General features: G+C 43.9%; 1 protein-coding gene across 1 annotated transcript; it reads left to right on the forward strand.

The window, feature by feature from the left end:
* The first annotated feature begins 786 nt into the window (after window positions 1-786).
* Window positions 787-12,137, forward strand: MPHOSPH6 (M-phase phosphoprotein 6). The gene is made up of 5 exons (XM_090062459.1): window positions 787-890; window positions 6,646-6,758; window positions 8,025-8,115; window positions 10,652-10,749; window positions 11,170-12,137. Exons 1-5 carry the CDS (start codon window positions 834-836, stop codon window positions 11,309-11,311), a joined length of 501 nt encoding a protein of 166 aa, XP_089918585.1. The 5' UTR covers window positions 787-833; the 3' UTR covers window positions 11,312-12,137.
* Window positions 12,138-13,244: the final 1,107 nt, after the last annotated feature.

Below are 13,244 nucleotides of genomic sequence, written 5' to 3' on the forward strand. Positions count from 1 at the left end.
GAGGCAACAACCAAACTTCCCAGGTGTAACTGAATTAACGGCAAATTCATGAAAATCAGCCACACGAGGACGGGTAAAACTACTTTGGCACTGAAAAGGGAGCGAGGCGGCTCCTTGCTAGCATGACCTTTCACACCCACAGCCACAAATGCAGGGGGGGTCTTTTTTGCACTTGCTCCAGCTGGCATCTGTGCCCACCCGGCCCCCATTTCCACCACAGTGCCTGACCCGGCTGCAGCCAGAAGCTGACCGGGGTCCCAACAGTGCAGAGACTAGGGCGGGGGGGGCAACTCCCTCAAACGCAAGTCTCCAAGCCCCCCCAGCAAACTCCTCCCTGGCCTCGGCATCACCGGGACAGCTTAAAAATCATGACCCGGAGATGAGGAATAAGAAGTGTTGTGAGGGGCAGGTCTAGTCCTGGAGCTCCTGTTTCCACAGCTAAAGGTGCTTGCCCTGCCTGCCACCCCAGCCCCTCCGAGGGTCGCCGGCGGCCCCGAGACCCTTCCCTGCCACGAGTCACGGCGTGGAGACCCCCACTACAAATCACAACTCTACCCCCCCCCACGGTAGACCTCCCTATAAATCATAGCCCTGAGGCCCCTGTCACTCATAATCCTGAGACCCTCACTATAAAAATCATAGCTCTGAGGCGCCCCGCCCCCCTAACTCGCGACCCTGCCCCGCGGCCTAGCCGGCGCGGCATCGCCCCGCTGGAGGCCGCGCCGCGCCGCGCCGCGCCGGGGGCTGGCGCCCGGGCGGGGCGGGGCGGGGGCGGCGCCGCGGCGCAGGCGAGGGCGGGGACGGGGCGCGGCCTGCGCGCGGGGCCGGCGGCCATGGCCATGGCGGGCGAGGGGAAACCGCGGCTGTCCAAGAACCTGCTGCGCATGAAGGTGGGCCACGATGGCGGGGGCGGAGGGGCTGGGTTGTGAATGACACAATGTCCACGACATGGAGTGGAAGGACCTCCCCTCCCCTCTTCCAACATGGGGTGAAAAATCCTCCCCGCCCCACATCCCGGGACCCGGCGGGGGCGAGAGGCCCTGCCACGTGCTGTGCGGGCCCCGCGCTGATGGCGGCACAAGGGGGAGACCGGGGCCCTCCAGCCCGAGCCCCTCCCCAAAAGACTTTGGAAATACCTGAATCTGCAGGATGTCTGCCGGCCGGCTGGCTGCGTAGGGGTCTGGACCGCCTTGTGGATTCGGCTTGGAGAAATGTCTTTTAAAAGCAACAACAAAATTAGCACAGTCCTCTTAAGGGGTGCAATAAAAGCACTCTTGGTTGCAGGCCGGGAGAGGCTGGCTGGGGGCCGGACGCAGCACCCCTCGCTCCCCAGCGGGACATGAGGCGGGCGTCCAGGGGACGCTAGGCAGGTTTTACTCCCGGTGCGGGTGGACTTGGCATCAGACTCGCTCGGAGCTGGATGTCAGCCTCTTGCGGCTTCCCCCGGCCTGCGAATCCACTGGGAAGCAAGCGGATCCAAGTGCAGGTTCAGGACTGAAGATCAGTAACATCGTTTTGACCAATTAGCCTGTTTCTTCTTTATTTCTGTTCATGTCGCACAGACTGGATGAGTTCGGGGATGGAGCACGTGTGGTTCAGCGGCCAAACCCTGCCCTGGAAGCCTGGCAATGTAGCCGAACCGCACGTGCTCCAGACCTTACCCCTGGAAATGCCGCTGGCCTCGTCCTTGCTGAGAGCGACACTGCATTTTAGCGTCAGCAGTTGACACGTTTCCCCCACGCCACTTGAGATAAACAGAGCCTCGTTTTTATTTTTCTTGACGTTACCGTTTCCTCTGATGTGGAGTCCTCACCTGGCCGCGCGACCGAGATGGTATCTGTTTCCATTCAGGTCACTTCTAATTATACTGGATTTGTTTTTAAAGTGACTTTTTAAGGCAAAGATAGCGGCAGGTCATTTTGCCTTTACTTGCCCTCACTCGGGCGTCCAGCGCCCTTCAGTATTTTAATGCTACTTCTCTAGAAACATATTGAACTGTAAACTATAATAAAACAGCTAGTAATGGCCTTAGGGGAGTTGGCTAAAGACCCACTGGTCTGTCCCGGTAACGACTCGAGCAATGACGTAGAGGGTCGGCTACACGGTAGCACTAGGGCTGCCGAAGTGAGCGACTATAATAACCCCAATGAAACAGCAGCTCTAACGGCGTAGACTCGCTAGCGCCACGTTATCTGCATTTGTTGCTCCATAGCTGCCTCCTTATGTTCCCGGGGGAAGCCTTGAGGTTTTGTAAACTGTAGGCGCCTGCTGTTTTGGTCCAGGAACATGCTTCAAATCATCTTCGTGATCTCAGCAAATCTCACGCTAAGCAAAGTAAGGTTTCTTTCCTGAAGCACATTTGAAAATTTGTTTTTCCCCCAGGAGGTTTCTGTGCATTCAGAGCTCTGCTGGCCTCTCTGTAATGAACAGAAATATTTAGACTTCTTTATTTCACTACATTTTGAACTTAAGATAGTCTGTTACGTGCCTTATTTGGAGCAAATCTTTTTAGCTTGAAGTGTATCCTAGCTCTGCATTATCCCTGCTTTCGTTATTTCTCTGCCTGTTTTTAGTTTGATTGCTTGTGGAATATCCTACAGTGGATACATCTTGGGGGTTTTTTTGTTTTTTTTACCACTTTCCCCAATTCCTAAAACGTATAGCACAAAAGAGATGTTATTAAAATACTGACCTAGCTAGTGCCCTTGGAATTGAGACTCCAACGTCAAGTCCAAAGTGAAATTAGTCTCAGCTCAGTGGCTAATGGACTCTGGTTCACATCTTGTAATACAACTCATAATTCTGTAGAGCACATACTGGCATGATTGATGATCTCTTTATTTCTGGAGAACAACATAGTAGTTGAATTGCCATAAATTTTTTAAAAATATAAATATTCATTAAATATTTATGACCATATAGCAGGGCCTTCATGGCTTGTTGGCTTCATTTCAGTTGTGCCATTTGCACTTGCTCGTTCGCGTGCTCCGTGTCTCAGCACTGTATTCGGGTTCATAGTCTTCTTTTCAGGGTGGCGAGATGAATTTTGCAGTCTCCATTCGATCATCTGTCGGAGTGAGCCAACCTCTTTTGGCAGGCCTACCTCTCCCATCCCCTTCCCCTGCCCAGTCTGCTGCTCTGCTTCCTACTGCCAGCCCTGTGCTCCTCCCTGCCTGATCAGCTCCTCTACTTCCTAGTCCTCTCTGCCTGCTTTGCTTACTGCTTTTTGCCCCATCTGCTCCTGTTCCTCGCCAGTCTGCAATGTGCCACACACCCAAGCCACAGGTTGACTACCCCTAGTCCATGTGGAGTGAACTCTGCTCTGCTAAGAAAGCAAACTGTTTTCTATAACTTAACAGATCCCTGAAGACCACGAGCACTCTGTCTTCCTTAAAAGATGAATACCAAGAAGAAACTTGAAAGGGCTTTTCAGTCAAATACAGAGTTATGCCATGCAAAAAGTTGCACTGTCCATGTGAAAGGTTAATGTTTTTGAACAGTAATAGGCACCTGCTAGGAACACTATGTAGCAACAGTAATGTTATAATTGGGGCATTTCAGTAATAAACAGGAAGTGCAGAGTGGCCCCTGTGGCCATATCTGTTGGCCAAGTCCAGCTAAGAAAAGATCAGAGGCATATTCTGCTTATTCCTGCCTGGAAGAATTTGTGCTGTGGAGGAGTTCTTAGTGCTGGATCTATTTGCTGCCTGTAAAATGTAGATTTTTCCCCAACTGCTTCAGACCTGGCAAAGTTTTTGACAGCTCTTCCCCCTGAAGGCAGCTTCAGATGGTCTCAGGACTTTCACTAAAATGGTACTTGAGAACAGTACCCTGCAAAGTCTGAGTAGCAGCAACTAGAAATGAAACAGATGTGTGGCTTAACAGAATGCAGGCTGCCCAAAAAGGTGTTTACCGACATTTCCATTAATCCTAATAGCAGCTTATTTAGCAGATTCTGATAAGGTAGTTTCCAGTCTTATACTTAAGTGAGCAGGCACAGGGAGCTGGCAGGTTGATGGGTAGAAGTCCTTAGGGATTTTGGACTCTGTGGTTCACTTGCCACTTGATGTTTGAATCTCTGCCCCAGGTCTTATTACTTGAAAAAATTGACCCAAACAAACAGTTAGTATGGTTTAAATGCTCTGCAGAGCTTACTGTCAGTATTTTTATTATTTGAAATGTAAATGGCTAGATATTTTTATCCAAAATATCCCCAATGTAATTTTTTTAGGAACATTATCTTAAAAATGTAATATAAAATGCTCATTAATTGCATGCTTATAATAAAATTTCTCCCATTTGAGACTTCTGACTGGCTAACCAATTTCCTTAAGCAACATGGTTTTTCCACATGATAGACTCCCTCATTTTCCTCAACTCAAGAAATACAGATACTGTCATTTTAATTGGAAGGCTCTGACACAGCCTGAATTAATTCAGAAAACAAAACTTCATTTTTTTTTTTAATTTAAAAAAGTAATGCAAATAGGTGTAAATACCAGTTTACACCTATTTGGAAATGGAAAATTAGACACACGCTTCTTGAACATTTTTTTTTCTATAAGCTGACTCAACCCAGGATTTGTGCGAGGCTGGACATGCAGTGACACTCTCAGGCTGAATAGCTTTGTGTGCTAGAAACACCACCGTGTATCACAGGAGATTGTGTGGATGTTCCAGATATCATCCTGCCACCCTGCTCTGTTCTGCCAATTTGGCATCTGCTCGGATGGAGTTAAGCTGCACCCACAGCCCATGTCAGATAAATGCAGGAAGCGTGTGCATAAGGGTTTGTCTGAACACAAAAACTGTGTGCCACCTGAATTGTGCCAGTACAGTTAACTGGTTCAACTCCTTTCCCTATCTACTTCCATTTGGATTGCAGTTGTACTGCTATAAATATGCTTGTACTATACTAGGAGGAGGTCTAAGCATGGGTAAAAAAAAAAAAAAAATCACACCCTTAGCAGACGGTTACACGACAGCTGCCATGCCGTTGCTACTCTTCCCCGGTTTGTGGCACGGTATTTTAAGTGCTCATCTCAAATGTGTCCCATTTTGTTTGTGAAGAAAGCGAACGTTTTCTTTTTCTCTGCTATTTCTCCGCTTTTCATCAGTAACATAGTTAAGGAGTTTGGTGTAAACCGGTGGTGATCAATAGACACGTAGTTCACACTCCAGAGAGATGGAGAGGGTGGTTCACACATTGCAGAGCTGTTGTTTTGGTCTCTTAGCCAACTTGTCAGACATCACTGCACTGCTTCCTCTGTTCACATGTTTAAGGCTTTTGCAGCCTGAAGGGGTTGAGAGTCACTATTTTTAAAATGAGATCTGAGGCTCTGTCTACAGTATGGAGGTTTGCCTGCAGGATTTCAAAAGCCCCGTCGTAGCAGAACCTGCCATCCTGCCCTTGGAGTTATTCCAGCTGCTGAGCAGAGTACAGCTTCTGCTGGCAACCAGCTGAAGGCGTGGAGGAACATTCCTGCGCCTCCAGCAGCTTACCATAGTCTAGGGGTTGCCAACTTTTTTGGGTAGAGTGCCAAAAACACCAGCGACTTCAGCTTGTAAGATGTTGGTGTGCCGGGGCAGAAGGGAGGGGAGCCACAAGGGGCCTGATCCTTGTTGTGGCAGTGCAGCCTCGGCCCCTTCCTTATCGTCCACCCTGATGCACGTATGCACCCGTCTCACAGGGCTCCGCAGACCTTGGTGCAGCTGGTTGCAGATTCCTGGCTGCACGCCAGAGCTGGCCCATGCTCCAGATCAGCCCCTGCCACGGAGCCCAGGCACAGCAGAGAGGCTGCAAATGGTCCTCAGATCCCCAGCCTGCCTCGTTGCTGGCGACGGGTGCATGCGTGCCTCAGGGCAGACAGCTGGGAAGGAACTGGGGCTGCACTGCCACAACAAGAATTGGGCCCCTTATCTGTCCCAAGACACGTGCCAAGCAAAATGTCTTTGCGTGCCACACACTGGCACATGTGCCAGGAGGTTGCTCACACCTGCCCTATTCCATTCAGCAGCCGGTGGCTTCACAGCATGCATTGGTGACGTAGCTGGATGGCCAGAAGTACATGGACATGCAGGTGAACTGCTTGCAGTGGTCAAAAACTTCTGCTGAGTGTAGCCGTAGCATGAGGCTCTGGAGAGCAAAGGGCGGCTCACAGGCAAGCACTGAGAAACGCTGCCGGTCTTGCATGACCCAGAACCTTGGCCTCCCCAGGTGTGGAAGTTAAGCCACCTTGGCATTTGGCAGGAAAACAGTTGCAACACTTTCCCCATCTTTTGTCAAACCCTTACCATTAGCAAAGTCCTGGAACGGCAAGGCAGCAACACGGTCAGTTCAACAAAATGATCTCGTGTTCAAGTGCCTTTCTCCTTTATATCTAAAAGGTCATTCAACTGGAAAGTGAGCGGAGAATTGTGTAGAACAGCAACAACTCGTGTCTTCATATTGACTGTTGCCTTCGCTTTGGGTGGAAGTCTGGAGAATAATCAAAAGAAAGAAAAAAAGCTTTTTTAATCAAATACCAAATATTGCCTAAAAATAATGTTGCTGCCACGCAACCTGTTCAGTGTTTGAAATTTACATATTGGGTAAACACATTCTGTGTGCAGAAAAAGCTTTAGATCCATGTTTCTTTCTTTCAGTTCATGCAAAGAGGGTTGGATTCAGAAACTAAAAAGCAGCTTGAAGAGGAGGAGAAGAAGATAATTAGTGAGGAACACTGGTACCTGGATCTACCTGAACTCAAGGAAAAGGAGTGAGTTTGTTATTTCTTTGTGTTACTAATCTGGCCATTCTGGGGAAGTGGAAAGTACTACACATTAATCCTTTTTTGTATTAGAAATGCCACAAGAATAATAGGGATTTTTAGTCACCAATAAAACCTGATAGGTCTATCATATTTACTGCAGCCTTTTATTGTAAGGAACATTCGAAGTTGCCTTGCCCAGAGTTTGACCTACCTCCCTTTGTATTTTCATCAGTCTTGTGGTCTTCTGGTATCTGTGCTGTTCTCATTAAGCAGCAAAGATTCATTGTTTCTTCCCTTGTTTAACAAGAAGAAACAGCAATTTAGGCCCAACTTTGCAGTCAGGTCCACATGGGAGAACTCTGGCTCGTGCTGATTTCATGTGAGCTTTGTACGGGCACGGGGATATGTCTCTGCACTTCCTGTTGCAGAATTGAGGATCCTCATGGGCTCCGCCAGAATAAGGAAAACCTTTTGAGGCAAGGGAATAAGCTTCATTCTTGCCTTCCAAAGAGAAGCAACAAGCAGTCGGAGCACTATTTTAAACACATCTTGACTTCCTTTTTTAAAGGACAAAAAAATCTTAACAAAAGGCAGTGTTTTCTTAACATCTGAAGTCCAAAGAATTAATTGCACAGGAATAAGGTCACTTAGATTTAGCATTCTGTGCATGTGTGTGGCAGGGCAAATAGTTCAAGGTAGTACATTGATCTAACCCATGCGTGTGCTAATTCCTTCTGGCAGGTTTCTTTTTGTTTATTTATTAAAAAGGGAAAAGGAAAAACATCTTTTTAAGTTGAAGACAGAACCATATTGTTTTGTTCTTTTTCAGCCTCTACCAAGGTCAGGCCTATACTCGAAACCTTTGCCAGTGTAAAAATGTCAACAACAGCAAAACCACTCCCGTAGGCAACATCTGAAAGTTTGGCTGGTACAGTAACGTTGCCCATGGGTGTGATTTCTTTCACAAAATTTTTCTGCTCGCGGCAGTCCTGGTGCAGATGAAATTCTGTTGGCAGAAGAGTGCTTTTGCTGGAGTTGCTGCTTTTACTTGTGAAACTGGTCTAAGCTGGGCTGGCCAAAGCTCTCGTCGCCATTCTGACCTACATTTGCACTGGATGCTTTGGCAGTATGGGTGTCAGAAGACCTTTTATAAACTAGGTCTGTCCTCTGACACTTAAAGACTCTCTTGGTTTTTGTCTTTTCTTGCTTTTGGGTGTTGTGACCATGTTAAGATACTGCTCAAACAACTGCTTGGTTTTGGGTTACATACAGGAGTTTTATAATAGAAGAAAGAAGCTTTATGCCATGTGAAGACCTACTGTATGGCAGAATGTCCTTTAAAGGGTTCAATCCAGAAATTGAGGTACTATCAAATATTCTTTTTTTCCTATTAATTTTTGTAAGAAAATCCCTAAATTGAGTTAAGCTTCAGTCTCTGATTCGGATTCTTACCCTCCTTGAAGCAAGGAGGAGTTGACAGAAGATGACTTCAGTGAAAGTTGTTTGAGCTTACTTTTACCCCATACTCTGAGGTATGCACTGCCTAAATTTGACTAACCTTTTTGCTTCCAATTAGTGTCCCACTAATGAGGTTAAACATGGTAGCTTCCTTCCCCCATCTGCATTCCCAGCGAAGTCTGCTGACCCTGCATCTAGGTGCTTTATTCCTTTGCTTCATTTGCTGACCCGCTGTTCCTTTGCACCCATTGATCATTTTTAACTTTTAGAAGTCAAGCTCTTAGCTCACGAATTTTGGAATAAATTTTGTCGTGCAAAACACAAAATCAGATTGAAGAATACCAGCAAACTTTTTCACATTTGATGCCAAAAACCTAGCAGGCTTGGCGGGGGGCAGTGTTTGCTTTCATTAGGTGATCCAGATTTTGGGTCCTAGGTGGATATTCAAGAGACCTTTTGTCAAAAGACCTGCTGACTTGCTGTGTAACCTGGATCAGGTCACATTAACTCAGTGTCTGATTTATCCACATGTGAAATGGTGTTAGCAATGTTTTCTTTCTATGTTTTTTTCCTATTCTGTGAATGAAAAGTGCCATTTTCATTGGAGTTGGAATTTGTTGGATCTGTTCATTCAGTTGCTGCCTTTTGCATCCAGGCAACTGCTTTGAATTTTGACCAAGTCAGGAGGGATTGAAAGCTGGCCTACTGGAAATAAGTTGGTCTCTTCCCAGTCCCTGGCTGACTTATCTTATTTCACACATCAATATCCATTGGCACCAGTGTTGATTATTTCAGTGGAATGAGTTAGGCAGCTGAATTGCCTTTCTCTGCTAGAGATGGCTCCAAATTAGAGTTGAGATGCAGGCAGGCAGGTTCCTATGGAGGTGTTCGCACTTTGTCCCGTGACACAGCAGTACCCTTCACAAGGTTTTAAGTGTATTTCAACCTGAAAAGATTGAGATTTGAGCAAAGTTTTTTGGAAGTCAGGTGTAAATTCTGAAAATATCTCGCGCTCAGCTCCTTGTATTCACACGCCAGTAACTCCCTGACTCCTGCTTGTTTTCCTTCCCCTCAAAGGACAGGGGCTTTGTTTTCCATATGTTACTTGCCAAGCAAGTGCCTGAACTCATTACTGTAACTCTCTTCCAGTATTTTTTTAGTCATCGTGTTTGCTGCTTAACTTAGGGTACAACCCTACAATCTTTCAGCCCCATTGACTGGAGGCTATTTGTGCAAGTAATGTACTTGAAGTATTATGCTCCTTCTGGGCAGAGATATCTTTATTTTCTGGTCAGTGTCATGTATCTCTTGGTATGTTAAAATCATTACCATTGATTTGAATCAAGCAGCTAAAAATGACTGTGAAAGGATGACTTAAGGTGACTTTGTATCTGATATGATTGAGTGGGAAATTATGATTACAGTCTTGCCATGCCTTGGCATCCTGCCAGTTGTATTTTTTTTTATTGTCAAGCCTTGCAAACAAGATTTTTCCTTTGTCAGATGAACATCTTCAAGTGCCTTCATTCCCAAATTTGCTCTCATTTTTAAGATAGGGGAATTAGATACCCTAGACAAGGGTTATCAAACTCATCTGGCCCACAGGCTGAAGAAGGTGAGGCTGGGCTGGTTCAGACCCACCAGCCCACCCTAAACTCTACTTGTGCATGCACGGCCAGTCCAAGACCCACAGGCAGCACTGCAGACTGGATGCTAAGGTCCCACAGACCAGATTTGGCCCTCTCTTTGACACGTCTACCCTAGATGATGATACCTGTCAACTGGAAAAAAAACCCATCTAAATGACTTTTTTAAGGAGTTACCTGCTGTTTCTTTAATACAGCCACAGGCTGTAGCGCTTTGCCATTTAAGTAGCTTCAGCTGTTAGGAGCAGTTATAAATCCCAATCACAGATGGGAGGAGCTCAATCAAGGCCAAAATCAGAAGCAGGTAATATTATATTGGAATAATTGAAACTGGAGGAAATGATATCAGAAAGGATATTATTTCCAGTTTTGTCTTGCTTGGTCTTGACTGCTTTACCAGTCCTTGCTGAGATTTAGGGGACAGGAGCTGCTTCCCTGAGTGAGCTGGCCAAAAATGGTCTGCGTGGATGGGGGTAGTTGCAAGGCTCAGGCCAGGTACATCTGACCACCCCCCCACCCCTAGTAGAGATGGAAGGAAAGCAACCATTCACACTTGCACTTGCTGGTTTCTTGGAATGACAGCACTATGTGTTACCTTTTATTCAAGGTTTCTGGTCATCCACCTTTTAGTACTAAGTGATTGCTGCAAACAGGGAAAAGCAGGAGCAAAATCTCAGGGAGAAAGAGTGCTTGACTCTGCATTTTAAAATTAGTTTCTCTTATGAGTAAACATCTGTGTAGTTTACATTCTGCAAAAGAGTTAAATACAAAACTGATTTCGTATTTCATTTTCAGAAGTTAATGATCCAAATGAACTCTAGGTACAAAAAAGAAGAAATTGAAGCAGATGACAAAATGGAGGCTGATGTATCAGATGAAGAAATGGCCAGAAGGTAAGTTATGTTTTATGACATAGTTAAAATTACCAAGCAAAAAGATGTGTGACTGTGTGTTTACAAGAGTGTTTATAATAAAGAGCAAACTTATGTATTGTGCAAAATTCTCGTTCCCCATAAGAAATTTGAAGATGTGTTCACTGAAATCTCCTTCACCTCATTACTTTCTTGAGAAATAATCTGCAGCTATTTTCTACCTCCTGCTATCCTAGTATACTTGATACTGACTCTTTCAGTACTGTCACTGCATGATAGAAAGCAAAATTGGTCCATTAAAATTCTGCCAATATCTCTTTGCCTGTAGTAGCTATTTCATAGATTGGTATTCCTCCTAGGAATCTATAGCTTATTGTGCATGAGTTTGTGTAGATTTTTATGAAGAAAAGTAATTAAATTTTATTTTTAATATCTTTACAGATATGAATCTTTAGTAGGAACAATAGGGAAGAAATTCTTGAAGAAAAGAGACCGCCATGAATTACAGGACAAGGATGAAGATGAGAATAGTAATTTGAAACCTAGCAATGTTAAGAAAATGTTCTTAAAACCTCAGGATTAATGTGAAACTGTACTACTGGAGCGAATAGAAATGTTATTTACCGAGTTCAGTAACATGGACTGGGGTTGCTTGTTTTCTGCTGTGTAACATAAAATAATATATATTTGAAATTTCTGCTGTCCACATGACACATCTTTTCAAAGTGGATGCATACACAATGGATGTCGTACATCCTTTTCTGTTCTGAGCATATTTTATTGAGTACGGGGCTGTGAGCCTCACAGCTCCTTAATGTTATGCCTAAGTATAGAATGGCTGTCACATGTAGTTAGGAGTAACAGCGTTTTGATCATAACTGAAAGCCAGTATTTGAGCTGAAGATGAGCTATGGCCAATTTTATAAAGCAATCTAGCTTTCATTGCTTTTTTTATTGTATAAAATGAAATCCCTTTACACTTTTAAAATTGAAAACATAACAAACTTACATTTCTTCAACAGTTCTAAAAATAGGGAGTAGAAGGAGCACAGATTAAATCCATTTAATTGAATTTTTTTATAAAGTATTTTAAAAAGTACTTTTTTGTAGCAGAAGCATTTTTCCCCTAGAAGAAGCTAGATGTTTATATTGGGTGACATTTTCAGTTTGACAAAATTACATAGATCATGATTTTTAACCTCCTTCCTGCAAAAAGTTAGTCAATCTTGTTTGTTTGCTTTTTTTTCCTGTTCTGGGGAAAAAAATGTGATTTTTTTTTTTTTTGTAAACATCTAAGGTCTGTGACCATGGCATAATGACTGCTTCAGGAACTATGTCTTAAAATCAAATAAAAAGTTCTGGTTTAATTGCTGTTGTTTAGATAATATACAACAAATTGTGCAACTTAATGTAGTGTGATGCGTCATACTTTATTTGACAGTTTAGCTGTAATGCCTAGCTTAGATGCTCCAAACTTACAATAGTCTTCAAATGTCTTTGCTACAGCACTTTCTAAATAGGAATTTCAAGTATTTTGCAATAGAAACAATACAGACCTTTGGTTACTCAGTGCTCCGGGCTAGAGCTGAAATTACAATAGGATTCTATATCCTACCCTTCTGCAGTAAATATGCTTTGAATATTATTTTCCTTCCTTAGCTAGGTGGCCAAGTTGCTGAGAAGGGAGGCATTTGGAGGTTTGCAAGAGTCATTCTATCACAGGGCCTAAGAGGCTTTTTTTGGAACCAGCTCAGTGAAGCAAGATACAAAACTCAATTATATAAAGTAAGAGGCTGTGCGTCTACAGTAGTTTGCAAGTATGATGTATGGGCTACAATCCATATATCAAAAGCACCTAATTAGATATTCAAGATGGATCGCACATGGGAAGAGAAATACATTTTAACCTAGTGAGGGAGCTTAATAAAGATAGAAAGTATATGATTCATGATCTGAGAGAGGTTTTCAGAGCTAATTAAATGCTACTGGTTCAATTACTTAAAACTTGGCCATATATTATCACCAGTTGAGCAAAAGTTAATGATCGCAAGGCATTTTTCTTCCCATGGAAAATGTGACCTAGGTAAGAAATGATCTATTGTTGGTCATCATAAGAAAAACTCAGGATATATCCCATTATTCTTTCTTGCATGTCATTAGGAAAATTATTCTTCTTTATGTGAATTCATTCTTTTTACTAGAGGCAGCATTTATGAATAACTATTGGATATTTTGGGGAAACCATATTCTAGCAAAATACAAGTGACCACTAGATGGCACTTGAATTTCACTTGACTTCAGGACTTTTGAACTGATGACATTTTATAGCTGTCAGATGAAGGGGTCTTTTGTTTAAATTACTATAGGAATTATTTGAGGCGCCTACTAATAATATAAAAAGTCTTAACCCTTCGCTGAGAGATTTTTCCTATATGAAGGCTGTATGAAACACAAACGCTTTGCTTTGCTTTCAGAGTTCCCCAAAATGGAATGATGTCATTTGATTAAAGGGAGGT

Source organism: Crocodylus siamensis, chromosome 9 (assembly GCF_052110815.1).
Source record: "Crocodylus siamensis isolate JL-2025a chromosome 9, ASM5211081v1, whole genome shotgun sequence".
Classification (NCBI taxonomy): domain Eukaryota; kingdom Metazoa; phylum Chordata; order Crocodylia; family Crocodylidae; genus Crocodylus; species Crocodylus siamensis.

Bases quoted from the DNA above. Each gene is read 5' to 3' on its own strand.
- MPHOSPH6 (XM_090062459.1), top strand. From the start codon at position 834: ATGGCCATGGCGGGCGAGGGGAAACCGCGGCTGTCCAAGAACCTGCTG. The intron at 6,759-8,024 runs GTGAGTTTGTTA...GGTTACATACAG, and splicing joins CCTGAACTCAAGGAAAAGGA to GAGTTTTATAATAGAAGAAA. The intron at 8,116-10,651 runs GTACTATCAAAT...TTTCATTTTCAG, and splicing joins GGTTCAATCCAGAAATTGAG to AAGTTAATGATCCAAATGAA.